General features: G+C 51.3%; 6 protein-coding genes across 6 annotated transcripts; 3 read left to right on the plus strand and 3 right to left on the minus strand.

Annotated features, from left to right (window-relative positions):
- Positions 1–931: 931 nt before the first annotated feature.
- Positions 932–2,002, minus strand: GCG54_00002009 (uncharacterized protein; the record flags this gene model as incomplete). Its single annotated transcript, XM_045402108.1, has 1 exon — positions 932–2,002. The coding sequence occupies one exon, from the start codon at positions 2,000–2,002 to the stop codon at positions 932–934; it is 1,071 nt and encodes a 356-aa protein (XP_045264390.1).
- A 1,294-nt stretch (positions 2,003–3,296) lies between these two features.
- On the plus strand, positions 3,297–4,126 carry GCG54_00002010 (uncharacterized protein; the record flags this gene model as incomplete). Its single annotated transcript, XM_045402109.1, has 2 exons — positions 3,297–3,951; positions 3,981–4,126. The coding sequence occupies 2 exons, from the start codon at positions 3,297–3,299 to the stop codon at positions 4,124–4,126; spliced, it is 801 nt and encodes a 266-aa protein (XP_045264391.1).
- A 256-nt stretch (positions 4,127–4,382) lies between these two features.
- On the minus strand, positions 4,383–6,170 carry GCG54_00002011 (Lipase 1; the record flags this gene model as incomplete). The annotated part of the gene is made up of 3 exons (XM_045402110.1): positions 4,383–5,545; positions 5,612–5,843; positions 5,904–6,170. 3 exons carry the CDS (start codon positions 6,168–6,170, stop codon positions 4,383–4,385), a joined length of 1,662 nt encoding a protein of 553 aa, XP_045264392.1.
- Positions 6,171–8,217: 2,047 nt separating this feature from the next.
- On the minus strand, positions 8,218–9,469 carry GCG54_00002012 (uncharacterized protein; the record flags this gene model as incomplete). Its single annotated transcript, XM_045402111.1, has 2 exons — positions 8,218–9,060; positions 9,110–9,469. Coding segments are annotated over 2 exons (1,203 nt in total), but the record flags the coding sequence as incomplete, so codon positions are not given.
- Positions 9,470–10,854: 1,385 nt separating this feature from the next.
- Positions 10,855–12,615, plus strand: GCG54_00002013 (uncharacterized protein; the record flags this gene model as incomplete). The annotated part of the gene is made up of 1 exon (XM_045402112.1): positions 10,855–12,615. One exon carries the CDS (start codon positions 10,855–10,857, stop codon positions 12,613–12,615), a length of 1,761 nt encoding a protein of 586 aa, XP_045264394.1.
- Positions 12,616–13,518: 903 nt separating this feature from the next.
- Positions 13,519–15,046, plus strand: GCG54_00002014 (uncharacterized protein; the record flags this gene model as incomplete). The annotated part of the gene is made up of 5 exons (XM_045402113.1): positions 13,519–13,895; positions 13,952–14,032; positions 14,116–14,415; positions 14,471–14,612; positions 14,678–15,046. 5 exons carry the CDS (start codon positions 13,519–13,521, stop codon positions 15,044–15,046), a joined length of 1,269 nt encoding a protein of 422 aa, XP_045264395.1.
- Between the last annotated feature and the right edge of the window lie 48 nt (positions 15,047–15,094).

Raw genomic sequence — 15,094 nt, forward strand, 5'->3', positions numbered from 1 at the left:
CAGCCTCCGAGCATCATGTCAGAAGAGAAAATTCTGAAAGCCTTAACTCACCTTTCATCGTCACGAAATCGAATGTCAGTTACGCTTGTTAGTACAATCATTGCGGACTCTCTAGGGGCGTGCTTCTTCCTGTCCTCCAACTACTTCTTCCAAAAGACTCGTTCTTTTAAAATTTGGGCCATGAATGACAAAAACAGTAATCCGGACCACATCCTTCGTCAGGAAGACTACGCCTATAATATGGGTGGAGAAACTTATATTGAGTTGGACCCCGAAAGCACTAAGGTGCGGTTATCATTCGGCCTGGGCCCGGGCGTAAGGGTTCAAGGTTGGCCAAGTAAGGGCGGCATATACATTCTCAGGGACTGCGTCCGTCTTGAGCTTGATTTTCTCGAGGTGGATCGCTTCAAGCCCTCTCGACGCTCGGATGATCAAGAGGAAGAGGACGCCCATTGTGAAAGAATGCGCAAGCTGGGCGCGACTTGGTGAAAGAGTGACCAGGCTCTTGCCGTTGCTGAGCTCTTTGGGGCGAAGGAAGAGAAGCATTTGCAAGACCCAGTCATCATCGCCGGATGGCCCGCGAACGGCGGTGTCTGGGTGCTTACGAAACCTCGAATAGAAGCGATCAAGATGGGGACGGGGATCATCAAGCTGGCGAAGGATATGGAAGAGCGGTGTCGTTTGATCAAAGAATTTGGTGGTGCTTTCTACGAAGACGTAAAGGAATGTCCTGATCTAGATCTTGCTTGAGATGCTGAAATCTTCGGTGCCGCTGAAGGAGGTTCTGCGCTGTATGTCGTGTCATCCGTCAACGAATGGTCTTCAGACCGTAGTTTTTGAGAGAGGCGGTGTGGATTTGACTCCTACCGAGACAAATACAACCTTTGGAATGCCCGACTGAATTGTCTACGTATATCTATTCTTCCTATTTCTAAGCTTTTCGCACTTTAAAAGAGCAAGATAATTTCCCCGTTACAACGCCTGCGGTATTTATTCGCTGAAGATGTTGGAAACCCGCAAGTGCTTGTCTCTTCTCTTCTGAACCAATACCAAGCTGCTTCAGTATTTCCATCACAGCAACATAAAGAATCTCTTCGTTGCCATCCTCAACCTTCACGGCAATTCCGATGCTAGAGGTTGCTCCCAGCCGCCGAGTATCGTACGATTCTCTTACGGCAACACCGTAACAGCCATCCGCCCCTAACTTGCCAACAACCGCGCCTTCGTACTTGAGCATCAGCTCTGTACAGAAGGGTCCCTCTCCTCCAACCATCTCTGGGAAGCGCCACATAGCTTCGTACATCTTTGCCAAGTGTCTAGTTCTCTGGCTGACCGAGGAGCTGTCGCGAGCAACTAGGTCAGCTGCGTCCGCGAGGACCGCATAGAGATGACTGATATTGCTGAGAGGTAGAGCCGGTGCAGGAAGATTGCAACCATCAGTTCCCCATTTGATCTCGCCCGGGCCCAGACCGCTCAGCTCATCGAAGGTGCGTCTGACACGTTTCTGGACTTCGTGCTGGGGCAAGTGGTATTCTTCGTCATTGCCAAGTGCTCTGGCGCCCGCAAGCATGGCAATATGTTTTGCAGAGCAATTGTTGCAAAGAGGGCCGGGAACAAAACCTTGCCTAGTCCATTCCTTGTTGACAACCTCGGACATGGCCGCGTGGCTACCGCAACGCATCTGATTTTCTTCAGCCTGGATCTTGGCAAGCATCGAACGCCCTCGCTGAACATGGCGTTCCTCGCTGCTGTGTGACGAGCAAATAAGCGCTAGATCCGCATCGTCGAATCCAAACCTATCGAAGCCTTCTATCTCGCAGAGAGCAAGTATTTGAACTGGCTTCGCGGCTGATCGTGCAAGTGTCATGCGTGACGGATTGCCTACGGCGTACAGGAGGTTGCCGTTGGCATCAGTGACTGCAGCATGGATGCGGTGGGTGTTTTCGATTATGCCGCCCCGATCGGAGAAAATGCAGTCGTCCTGCAACTCGGATCGTGTCATTATGTCCTCGCACAACTCAAAGCCAAGATGTGAGAGTCAGAACGAAGTCGTTTTGGCGTAAGCGGGCGGCGAGAAACGACGCCTAAAAATAACCGAATGATGAATGGTGGAATTTGTGTATTCTGCGCTCGCTGAGTCTTTGACATCAAAGCTTTTATCTTGTTAGCAGCTCAACGCTCATGAGTAACATGGGGTCTGAAAGGGAGGTGGTTCGACAAGTCATCTTCGCGGAGCAGTGCCACAGTCGAGATATGTGGCCGCCGGCGAGCAAGGATCAGTTTCGAAGCACGGCAGCATGTAGAAAATTTTCGTTCATATTCGGTAGTCCCACGAAGACAGTGGCTGAACGTGAGAAGCCCTTGCGGAACGGTTGTCGCCGCAAACAAGCGAAACCTCGGAGCTATGTGAGTCACTCTGTGATTACGGCCGAGCTCTGAATCCACGTTGAACACGTTACATGTTGTACATTGAAAAGCATCATAGGCATATGCTTCTCGGCATTGGACGGAGAGCGAAAGTAGTCCGATGGATAGGAGAGCTAGAAGAGCCCAACTTTTTGTTTAGTCACCTCACGTCCCACTATCACCCTAATACAGAAATAATCTTGTGTCATTAACGCCTTTGACTTCACGGCCTCTGATAGGCGATTACATCCAGTTAAGCTTTGAGGCCTCACAACTGATCGGTCTCTAGTAGAAAGAAGAGTTATAGCATGCGCTGTTGCTCGTATTTGCCCCACACACAGGGCGTACGCACTACATGAGTCTCCCGACGTTGGCAAGCAAGCCGTAGGCCGGGCGAGAGCGGCGGGACACGGCGGCTTTACCGCTGCGGCTCCGCGGAGAAGCTAACTTCAAGTCTAATGCCCGGGGACTAAAGTTGTTGACCGGTAGCTCGAATGAGTAGCAGTGACACGGCAAATCACGGAGTCAACGCTTTCGGTTCTTCCGTAAAATTGAGCGTTCCCCCCCCCCCCNNNCCCGCCGCCGCCGGCCGGCGGCGGCAGGTATGGGTCTTCGTCGGCCACACACGCACTCCACGTCGGGCCGGGACTTCATGAATGCATGTGTTAGGACCACGGCAATCTTTCTTACGCTAGACTGATTCCTTCTTGGCAGCATTGACAAATGTACTTCGACCGTCGAGTCATAGATTCCTAATGACGAATGATTCACAAAGCAAGATTGAGGCCTTCAACTATCTTGGCAGAGTTTAAAAGGCCTGTAAGCCCCTGGGTATCTACACATCGCATGCACCTCCAACCATCCGACACTTCTTTTACAAGCTTACAATCATGTTCATCTCATCAGCTCACGCGGAAGCGCGCATTCCTGTCCTGCGACAACTGATCCGCGACTACCCTCTCGGCGTCCTCACAACCGCCATCACTTCCGAAAACCATCCTCTAATCCTAGCTAGCCACGTTCCTTTCGTCCTGGACGTTGACGATGAGTCAGACGATGCAGAGCTGGGTCGGCTGAGGGGACACTTGGCTCGCCAAAACCCCCCAAGCAAGGCAATGATCGAAGCCGTCCAATCCTCGAACGGTTTCTCAACCACGCTTGAACGAGAAATCCTCGTCCTCTTCACCGCCGCGCCTCATCACTACGTCACGCCCAAGTTCTACACCGAAACCAAGCCCACGACCGCGAAGGTAGTTCCTACGTGGAACTACGCCGCTGTCCAAGCGTACGGTCGCGCTACCATCCACTTTGACTCCAAGTCAGACACAGCATCGAGCTTTCTTTCGAAGCAGATCGACGATCTCTCGAGGCACACGGAGACTTCAGTCATGGATTATACGGGAAAGGGGGACAGGCCCGGACCGTGGAAGGTGGCGGACGCCCCTGAGCGGTACATCGAGCTGATGAAGAAGAACATCATTGGCATTGACATTGTCATTGACCGTTTGGAAGGAAAGTTCAAGATGAGCCAGGAGATGCGGAAAGGTGACCGGGAGGGGGTNACCGTTTGGAAGGAAAGTTCAAGATGAGCCAGGAGATGCGGAAAGGTGACCGGGAGGGGGGGATTCGTGGGTTTCGGAGCCTAGACTCTGAGGGAGGCCAGGTTATGGCTAACTTGGTCAAGGAGCGTAGTGAATTGAAGGAGTCTGCGAAGCAGTAAAAGTCTACCCTAGTACTTTGAGACTATGGGCTTTCACTTCGAATTATCTTCCTCAGGAATTGAAATAGAGATGGCACAAGAATCTCGAGCTTGGTGATTACCTCGGGCTCAAGAAGTCGATGTGTTTCCAAACTGAAACGTTGAAAGTAATCGGAGGAACAGGTCTGCGGAAGAATTGAGCTAGTCTTCTTTACATTGCCGTAGTCAAATTTGGCCGGAGACCTCAACCACGAGGTGTTGCTTTTAGTTTCTAAAGCTACCGATGGTATACCTCCAATGCATTCTGGTTGATCAATTCGATGCCCTTCTTTCGAAAGTCGTCTACCTCTGTATGGCTTGTGACATTGGCATCGAAAACGAGATTCGTCGGGCTCTCCACGGAGTATTTCGGCCAAGCATCAACAATCGCCGGCCTTCCTGACCAGGCATTCGGATCAAGATCGCTTATAAAACTCGCCCAACTGCTCGACATAAACCTTGCCAGTTCAAAGTGGCTCTCTGGCATCCCGTCAAATGGCAAAATGTCCGGCCTGTACCCAGCACCTAGGTAGTTGCGAAACATATATCCGATCTCTTTGAAGTGACCTGCGCCAACTTCAGGCGGAACACCATGCGGAATAGCGTTAAACCGATAAGAATAGGCGTCTAATTCGTGACTAGCCCATGTCGTGGCTGTCTGTCGACGCGCAGCGATAAAGTAGACATCGCCCCAGTAAGAAGCGCTACGGCGAAATTGCGCTCCATATGGTGGTCCAGGACGCTGTTGGCCGAGACTTGCGACCACATTCACGGAGAGATCGTCAGGATACGCCTGTAAGACCTCATCCTGAAAAGATGATGGAAGGCTCGCGAGCGTGGCCTTAAAGTCTTCAGTGGTGTTGATGCCTTGCGGGCCAAGAGAGGCCCCTTCATCACTGTTCGCTCCGGTGATGATTGGTACACGTACAAACTCACCGCGCTGTAGATGTACGCTGCCGTAGTTTTGAACGATATCTCCATCAATGGTCGGGCCCAGGTTTCCGCGCGCCAAATACAAGGCACCCAAAGTGGCGTTCAGCTGTTCGAAGGATACTTGCCGCAAGCATTGTACACTGTCTGACGTGCCGTTGCACCCTGTCTTCGCAACAACTTCGTCGAAGTGGTACTGGTAGGCATTATTACCGTTCTGGGCTGCGTAGAAAATGGGATTCCCAGACTGCAGTATCGCCGCTCGAAAGAGGCTGTCGTTCCTTCCGGCGTACGCGGTTAAATGCAAACCTACACTTGCACCACCAGCCGATTCTCCAAAGATAGTAACTTTGGTATTGTCGCCTCCAAATGCCTCGATATTTTCTTGCACCCAATGCATTGCGAGGCGCTGGTCTCTCAAGCCGATGTTCGTCAGCCCCTCGCCAGCAAGTTCGTTGGAATTCAAGAAGCCTACAGACAGCCGCGCATTAGCAAAGGTCTAAGATTGGGTTCTCGGTTAACATGGACATAGCATACCCCATGCGTGTAGGCGGTAGTTGATTGAGACGCCAATGAATGGCTTCCCGATCTTGACGGATTGGTCTAGAAGAAACGAGAGGTTATAGCGTTGGTCACCGCCACCGCCATTGGTGAAGCCACCTCCATGAATCCATAAACCGACTGGAAGAGTGCTTTCAGAGTAGCCGGAAGGGCGCACGACGTTGAGTGTCAGACAATCTTCTGACTGCTTGTAGAATGTTTGGTCGAGCTAAATACGCTCTTGTCAGCCATCTTAGATTCCAACTTATAGGTAAGTGGGAAGTAATACACCGTATCCAACGCATAACGACGAGTAGGTGAAAGCTTCGCGGGTGCCCTCCCAAGTTTCGTTCAAAGATTGCGCTTGCTGAAACCGCAGGTCCCCAATTGGAGGCTGCGCGTAGGGTATGCCAAGGAAGAAGTCTTGATTGTATTCTGCAGAATACCGTCCCACATAGGTGCCATTCTTGAGCTGTGCTGACGGCTCCTGCGAAGCGCCACCTGCAACTATCGTGGAAAGCGAAAGCGTCTGTAGCAAACCAGCGGTGGACCACATCTCGTCAAACAACCATCGGAATATTAGAAGGAGGGTTTCGTAGGAAAACATTACTTTTATGAGCGAAATCTCACCGCTTAAATCGATGATATCGTCTCTTTCGTCTCTCACTGCCATTATGGAAGACGTTTCCCGGCACAAATTCCCATCGGCAGTTGACTGAGGCAATTTACTGGGGTTGTGACTCGCCAGTTCGGCTGCAGCTATCGCGGCTATGAGGGGAACCTCACCAAGTGTGGAGAATGGCCTACCAATGGTGTTTTAACTCGCATTCGGTTTCCCACCGCTCGACGATGCTGGGTTTCTTCGGGTCATCTTATGACGGCTAAATACGACTGGAGCCTTTGATTTGCGCGAGCCTGGTTCGCGATGCGCAATACATCCTTGTGTACGTTCCCTGGGAAAGCTTCGGCGAAGATAGCTCAAATAAAGCTAAGCGGGATGGTTGCATTGCAGCACATGGGTACGGTTCTTCTCCCATGGTGGCGATCCTCATTACCTCACCTCAATCCAACTTCCCTACAGCATCGCGTCGTCCGCCGTGATGATTGTGTGACTGGTGATCCAACACTCAGTCTATCGACGGCCTGTAGGAATCCCGACAGATCATTAGGTGTTGGAACTTGTAGTCTTGCCTTTGCCTCCTTTGGCAGCTTCAGCAACCTCTTCATTCCAGCCGGACTCGAGGCCACTTGAGTCGAACCCCAGCTAGGCGAGGGCGACAAGCCAGCCCCGATTGCTCTCAACTTCTTGACCGGTCCTCTGGTTAATTTCGACATCGGCTTCTGCGATGTGAGGTTCTTACACTTGACATCTGTCCGTAAGTATGAGCTACTCTGGGGGGGGGGGGGGGGGGANGGGGGGGGGGGGGGGGGGGGGGGGGGGAGAAAGTATGGGTTCGGAAAAAGGTTAGGAAGGGGGTTCAGGCGAGTGCGTTAAGTAATATGAGCGGTAAATAATGAAATCATAGGTCTGCAGGTGGAAAGGACATGGGAAGTTATATGCAAATCGAGTCGTTCAATTTGTCTTTCTTCTCCGAACCTTGACATTTACTTAATTACCAGGTTCGTGGGCTAAAAGAATGGCGGACGTGAAGAAGGAGGCTCGTAAGTTGAGTCGGCACGATTTCCAACCTGCGAGTCCGTACTTTGCACGTCTTCCTGGTTCCCCTTCTCGCCAGAAACGTGAGATTCGAAATTCTCAACCTCAATTTCACCGACATCCGAATCGTCTAAGTCTAATGTTAGAAAACATTCGTCAAATTATGCTTATTGATCACCAAGGGTTTCAAAGCGAGGTCAAATGCAATCCACTGACCATTTTTCTCTTCCTCACGTCGTTGCTTGTCTCTGTCGTCCACCAAGTCAATGATGTCCTCCATGTCTTTGGATCCTTCCGTCATCTTGCCGCTGTCAGACCCAAGAGTATGCTTTCGTCCATGCTCAAAGTCCTCGCTTATCTCCGTAGAGTGCCGCCTTACGGGCAAGGCATTTGTCGTGGGCTGTGGGGGCATCAACTCAACCTGGTCAGCCTCGTTGAAAGCACTTTCTGTAATCCGTTTTCTTGGAGGTTGTTCGTTTAACCATTTTCGTACATTCTTTGAAGCAGTTGCCTCTTTGTTCAGTGTTCGGCTTCCGACGTGATGTAATTCTGGCCTCTGGCTTCCGACAGACCACGGGGTATCGTTGGGGGCAATATCATCAGAGAAAGAATCGCTGGATTGATTGCTTGCTTGTCGACCGCAGTTCCTAGATGAGCGTATTGTAACATTGTTTCGATACTGCGGTGAAGTCGCTCTGTCGGAAACTTCGCTATCTGAGTCATCATCTACCTCCTTTGCTCTTTCAAGATACACCTCCTTTTCGTATGATCTCGTCGACAGTGCCCGTAGAACCATGAATCGGGTTTTTGTCAAGTCGATATTACACTTAGCATCTCCGAACTCTAGAAGGTCGCTTCGTAGATCATTGCTAGCGTCTGGCGATCGCTTCAGAATGTAACGATAAAGATAGGCTCTCAACAGACCCGACCGATTCCCCACGGAACGCCATAAATTGCACAAGTCGAGTATGTACCCCTCAGGACTCGGGGATGAGTACCCAAGCTGCTGTAAGCAAGCTGCTTCCAAGAGAACATCGCCAAGCTCTCTCGCATTTCTTGCAACCATGTGGATCGCCTTCTCCTGCTCGGGGGTAAAGGAGATGGAAGAGCCCGGCTTCCAATTGGGAGCCTCGTCTTGATTTGGCGTGTAATAAATAAGGTCTTGAAAAGAAAGCATTCCACGAAACGCCCCTGTGCTGACCTGGGCTTCCCCTCGTAGATTGGACAGATACCGCGTAAGAGCGTCTTGTCCCCAGCTGGCCGCCGCATCGGTGTTCCTCTCCACAAGGACTTTGGCAATAACCCACTGGAGGTAAGGTCGAGACTTCAGATTGAGAGGGTTCTGGCGCAGGACTTCAGTGGCGTAGTGGTGGGCTACTTTTAAGTACATTTTGGCGGTCTGAAGCTCCTCAGAGTTGTCCGCTGAATCGTCATCATAATAAGTGCTGGCAGCGTCCAAGGCCCACATGGTGAACAATGTGAAGATATCCAGCAAAGCTAGAGATGTCACTTCATCTCCAGCAGCAATTTCCCAGTGATGTTGAACAACCTGGATAACATCTTCTGCGTTCTCGTTATCGGTGGTCAAATACTTATTGAAAAGGCAATGAATCGTTCCCTCTAGCGACTTGACGGCCAGGAGCCCGTAGCACAGGTCTCTAAAGTCCCAAATTCGGTCTTCATGCTGGAGATGTGCATAAAGCTGGCCATATTCTTCTGCAGTATATTCCTCTGTGCTGGCTTCGAGACTAGTTTTGACAACACGCAGATTGTTGGTGAGACATTGCAGCTGAAAATGATCAGATTACCTTGGTTTAAGTATGAGATGGGAAACTTACTTCAGTAGAGTCCAGTTTTGGCCAGTTTCTAAGCAATTTCCGAAGGTCTGGCGTCTTTCGCCATATATTTTGCGCACACGCATCATCGTCAAATTGAAGGGCTCGCTTGCAGATAAAAACCCAGTTGGCGGATACGGCCTTCTGTCCATCTCCTGCAGGATACTCCCTCGCCAACTTGGTGAGCGTATGAACGTCTGAAATCTCCAACAAGAATTGACTATACTGATCCAAGACGTACGCGTTGTCGATGCAGCTTTCGAGATGCTCCTCGAAATATCGCCTTGCCGCCTTGAAGTGCCCAATTCGTCTGAGCCTTGAGAACTCTTCGAGCTCTTCTTCCACATCTTCAGTCATATCCATGTCTAAGTGTAGCGTGATATCCCGACGAGCCTTCGGGTCGACATGCACATCCACGGAATGGGATGGTTTGCTGGGCTGGAATTCTTTCTCAGAATCGATGTCTCTTCCCCGTACCACTTCTCGTTTTTGAACTGACACGGGTTCTCGTTCGAGTTGTGGGACTTGTGGAGGGCTTTGTGGCTTGGGTTCTGGCTGTGGAGGCGCCTGATTGAAGGTTCTTGGGGGCATCCAGTTGTAGGAGTTCGATGTTTGGTTTGCCCCCGATATGTATGGCTCAGAGAATCCTTTCCGACCTCTCGCGAGAGAGATCTGCCTCATCCGGTCATCCCAATAGTCGAATTCCTTTTGCGCCTCTCCTAGATCTAGTAAGAACTGGGCGCGTCTCGTCTCCGCAGCCGCCTTGTCTCCTTCGTTTACGTCGGATCCTTGCGTCTTCCAAAGCTCTCGAATCCTTCGTTGACTTTGCTCTCTTGCAGAATATGCCTCACCGAGTCCCCGTGATACATCTTCTTCTGTTCGGTAGTCTTGTAGATTGTTATGACGAGAGCTGGGCTGCTCTCCCAAGACCGCAACAGACAGACCTTGTCGATCATGTTGGTCGTTGTTTAGAAAGGACAAGTCTGGTCGCGCTAGCTTTGTCGGTATTTCTGGTGGGATTTGAACTCGTGTTACTCGTGGTCTCACGGGAAATGGATTCAATAGCTCGTTTTCATTGCCTGTTGCTTCTGGGTTCTTTTCCGGCTGCAGGCCTGGCAAGTTTGGTTGCATTTTGGCTCCGAAGGCGAATGTATCCCGTGCAGCACGAAGATTGATGTATGCGAAGCGAACCAGGACAATGGCAGCAGCTCCAACTGCGGTATGTTTCGAGTAGCGGGATGCTCAGGCGGGCAGACCTTTGGTAAGAAAGCAATGGCTTGCGTGGGCATAATCAGGCTGCAGATATTAGAGCTGCGAGGGCCCCCGTTCCACCTGACTGAGGGCATAGGCGCCTGACTTTGCATGCAGCTTACCACACAGTCGTGCGGCAGGCTGTACTGCACCCAGCCACTTTAGTGGGCCATGCGGGCTTCGGAAGCCAGTGAATGTGAGGGTCTCGCCGACGGTTGGAGTGGTTTGCAAGATACCTAAGGCTCTGAGAGCTGCCATCCCTTGTTGGTAAAGCTTCATGTAAACAGAGTGGGGAGTTGGTTCCTAATTGAGCGAAGAGCGTCTCGCATGCAGGCCTGCGCCACTACTGCGCATACATGCCTAATAATAATTGAGGGCTCCTAAGACCAATGGTTGAGAAACCTCGTAGCCTGCTTGAAATTACCTCAAACATTCCCGGACTCTACTCCCTTCATCAATCAGACCATTGACAACCCGGCAGCTATTTCGAAGCACAAATGACCAAAGCTGAAGTCGCCGGTACGGCGCATCAACACGGCGTCATGGGCAGTCATCCGATGCCCCTTACCGCTGCTGCTCTCAATCCGGCTAACAAGAGCAATAGGGGCAACTCGAGAAGAAGCAGTGAGATTCATGAGAACGATAACGAGTATCGACAGCCCGTCCATACGTCAAGAACGGCAGATGTTGCCATTGGACCGAAATCGAACGTCAGACGCAATCTGCATCGGCCTGGGCTGAAGATTCGACGTTTTGGCCGGTCCGATTTCGAACGGTTCAATGAAGAGGAAGCTGTTGGCGATCATACATTGCTACGTCGGAGCAGCATTGGCAAAGTCGAGATCGAGTGCAATTATCGTTGGAAACAGGCCCGATGGGGAGTGCTGGGACCGGACAAGAACCCAGCGGGCATTGTGTTCATCGACATCTCTTTTGGGCAGCCACCGGAACACAACCTCAGCAACGCCACCATCCTCATCACACTAAGCGAAGACGAACCTGCCCCCCATAGCAGGTTCGGTCGAAGAAAGCCTGTCCGGACATCATTGGATTCGGAAAACGCCGTGCAAGTTACGGAGTACTTTGGGCCTCACGCCATTTACGGCCCTCGGGGCGTAAGCCTCGAAACCAATGAGAGGTCATTTCAACCCAACATAGGAGCTGGAGGTATTGTGGAAATGGGCGGGGTTGGCACTCGCCGAAACATCACTCGTCAATACGTGGATAGCTGGACTTTCAAAGGGACACAAAAAAGAGCCAAGGACGGCATAGGTTTAAGGTGTCTCGAATGGGAGCTTACAGAGAACGACACCGAGAGGAAGCCACTACACAATCACGTATTTTATACAGCTTTCGCATTCGAACACAGCGGGAGACCAGTCAACATGCGCGTCGAGATCGGGGGACGCCTTAAGAGCAAGACCGAACGGGGGAAGGAACGATTCTTCAGATTTTGCTCGAGATCCGGCGACAAAGAAAACGTTATAGTCACGCAAATCGATCTCTCCACGGCACGAAACGATTTCAGGGAGAAGCTTGATCAACTGGCATTTGGTCTTAACATGGATATGCAGAGAATAAATCTTGAGGCGATCCCCGTAGAGATGCCGGGACCTACTCAGGCGACTTTTCAGCAAGTAGCTTCGGACGCAATACCCGATGCAGACGAGACCATCTTGAACGGCTTGGAGGAAGCCTCGGATGAAGGCATCAACGAGCTGAAGGAGTTTCTATTGCAGGAAACTAAACGGCCGCCGGCTTTCAAGATTTCTCAGCCGGAATTTAGCGGCAACTCGTCCAGCGGCGATGAGACTCTGGTCAACGATAGTAATGATACTATCTCGACCAAATCAGCTGACTCTAATCAAATAGCTTGGCGAATACCCGAGGTTATGGTTCTAGCTCTGATCAGATGGTTGATACTGATGTTGAAAGCAATTGGGACAACTGACCCCGACCTTACTGGCATACCCATCTCCGCACCTACGGGTGACAAGGCGGTTGCGGTTCGGGATATCGCGATCGACCGTGTGAAACCAGGGATACCTAGCAGAAGCGGCCAGCATGTAGAATCAGTCCCAAACGGGACATTACTGGACACCGCAGCGACTCGAGGCGTTTCTGCGGAACTTCTAGTTCCTGAAACGTATGACGGTCGCTTCGAGAGCCATCGAAGGCGACTAAGTCATCTTCGAGTTTCGGGTCAGAATGCCGCCGGTATGGACCTTCGAAGGCATGACAGTAGAGGGTGGCCATAAAAACTGACAGGGTCTTTCTTGCATCGGATGTCATAAGTTCGGTAGACATATCTATCTAATACTTTTACTCTGTAGAAACCACTCAACGTTTTGCTGCTAGAAACACGTATAATCAGGGCTTGCTGGCCGTGCTGTGTGGGCGTTTTGTGCAGCTTTTGAGTTGCAAACGTAGTCAAAGTCTTCCAGTACATCGCCTCCTCTACCTTGTTATTATCACCATTATCGTCTCTGGCTGCGCACATATCTTGTAGAACACAGCCCAGATATTCAGCTAAGCATGTCTAGTTGAAGCCACGACTTCTCCAGGGTTTGCAACACGCCAGCATTCTCCCTCATGGTACGAGAGAGGCTATCGCACAACTTGCTAAGCCCAACCGCCTCATCAATCAATCATTGCAAAAGAACTTCTCAGAGGATAAAGGCAGCTAGCTCCGCCTTCACTTTCTGAATCCTACACAATATGGCCAAAAGAAGGAGTCTGCGACGCAGTGAAGATATGATTCGACATCCTCGCCTTTAAAAACGATCTCAATTCTCCCGACTGGGCAGCAATCAAGTAGACACTTTCGGTGTTGTTTAGGCTGTGTGGGGAGTGAGTGGACTGTGAAGTCATGAATCACCCACGTCTCCTTCACGTGCGACATGGAATTTTGAACATGTTATGCTGGGTGGATCTTCGATGGCAGTGATAATTCAGATTTGTCACATTGATAAATTGGGATTCATAAGAATAATCCTCAGGTGAAATTGGTCGTTTTTAAATAAGTATGGCGCCCTATCTCTCGATAATGCGGAAATATCAAATCCGCGACCCACTTCATCGCGCGTCCTTCAAACTTCGCCCTGCCGGCCTGACAGGCGCGTCTCTTCCCTGAGTCACACCCTCAGTTCAGCATACAAAAGATGTTCCGCCAACTCCTTGTCCGCGGCTTTGCCGAAAGTGGCCTGCAAAGTCTTTGCAGGTGTCACAAGGACGTCAAGTTGATATGTCTCCAGCGCTTTGTCCGCATGTTCGCGTACGGTGCGACGACCCTGCATCTGGTCGCATACCTCGAAGTCCTAGGCTTCTCGGCCACGCGAATTGGTCTGTTCATGGCATTGACTCTTGTTGGCGATACTTGCATCAGCCTGGTTCTCACTTCTTGCGCCGATGGGGTTGGTCGGAGACTCGTCTTGGCGTTGGGTGCAGCGCTCATGGTCGCCAGCGGTGTCGCGTTTGGGTTGTGTGACAGCTTCTGGATGTTATTAGCTGCGGCGGTCTTTGGAGTCATCAGCCCAGGGTATGATCCTATTTTGTTTTCAGACTCTTTGAATAACAAGCTGATCTTTGACACAGAGGCAACGAAATTGGTCCATTCCGTGCAGTTGAGGAGAGTATCGTAGCCCATCTGACCACTGCCGATGACAGAAGCGATGTGTATGCATGGTACAGCCTCGTGGGAGCAGCCGGAACGGCAATCGGAGCCATGGCGAGTGGCTGGCAGCTCAGTCGCTGACTAGTAACTCCGGGTGGAGCAACGAAGCGGCGTATCGAGCAGTCTTCTACGGGTATTCGACGTTGGGTGTATTCAAGCTCGCGCTAGTCCTGCTGCTCAGCCGCGACTCCGAGGCGGAGCCCGAAGCTCACGACGAAGATGAGACAACGCCCATCCTCGGCGCAGAGAGAGCTGAGTCACAGGTTGAGACCGCGGGCTGGAGGCGAAAGCTGCTGCCCGGCATTCAGAAGAGCAGCTTTCCGGTCGTGATACCGCTGTGTCTCCTCTTCGCACTCGACTCCTTTGCTTCCAGTCTTACACCACAGTATGTGAACTTTGTCTATTCGGCTGTCAATAAGAAGCTAACCGAGTGTTCCTAGATCCTGGATTGCCTTCTTCTTCCGGTGGAAGTTTGACATGGACAACGGCCTTCTCGGATCCACGTTCTTCGTATGCAGCTTCCTAGCTGTGGTAACCACATTGGTCGCATCATCTCTGGCGAAGCGTATCGGTAACCTCAACGTGAGTATCAAGCTTCCAGGAAGGCTCCTCCCAGATTCAAACTCCAAACTTACAACCCCAACCAGACGATGGTGTTCACCCATCTGCCCTCCGCAGTCTTCACTGCCCTCCTACCTTTTCCGCAATCCGTCAACGCTGCGATAGTTTTCTTGATTCTGCGGGCTTTGACCCAGTCCATGGATGTGGCACCCAGGGCGGCCTTCGTAGCAGGAATTCTGAAACCCAAGGAACGAACTACAGTGATGGGACTTGTCAATGTCCTCAAGACGGCTGCGCAGAGTGTAGGTCCCCTGGGTGTCGGAGTGCTGGTGGACCGCAACCTCTTCTGGGTGGCCTTCGTGAGTGCCGGATGCCTTAAGGTTGTCTACGACCTGGGCCTGATGGTTTGCTTCCGGAAGAGCGAGAGACGGGAGGAGGACGGCCCGATTGCTTAGAACGTGTTCCGGTGAGCATGGTGGACGGAGCGAACTTGCTACCGTTCT

This window comes from Colletotrichum gloeosporioides, assembly GCF_011800055.1.
Source record: "Colletotrichum gloeosporioides strain Lc1 chromosome Unknown consensus_45, whole genome shotgun sequence".
NCBI classification, from domain to species: domain Eukaryota; kingdom Fungi; phylum Ascomycota; class Sordariomycetes; order Glomerellales; family Glomerellaceae; genus Colletotrichum; species Colletotrichum gloeosporioides.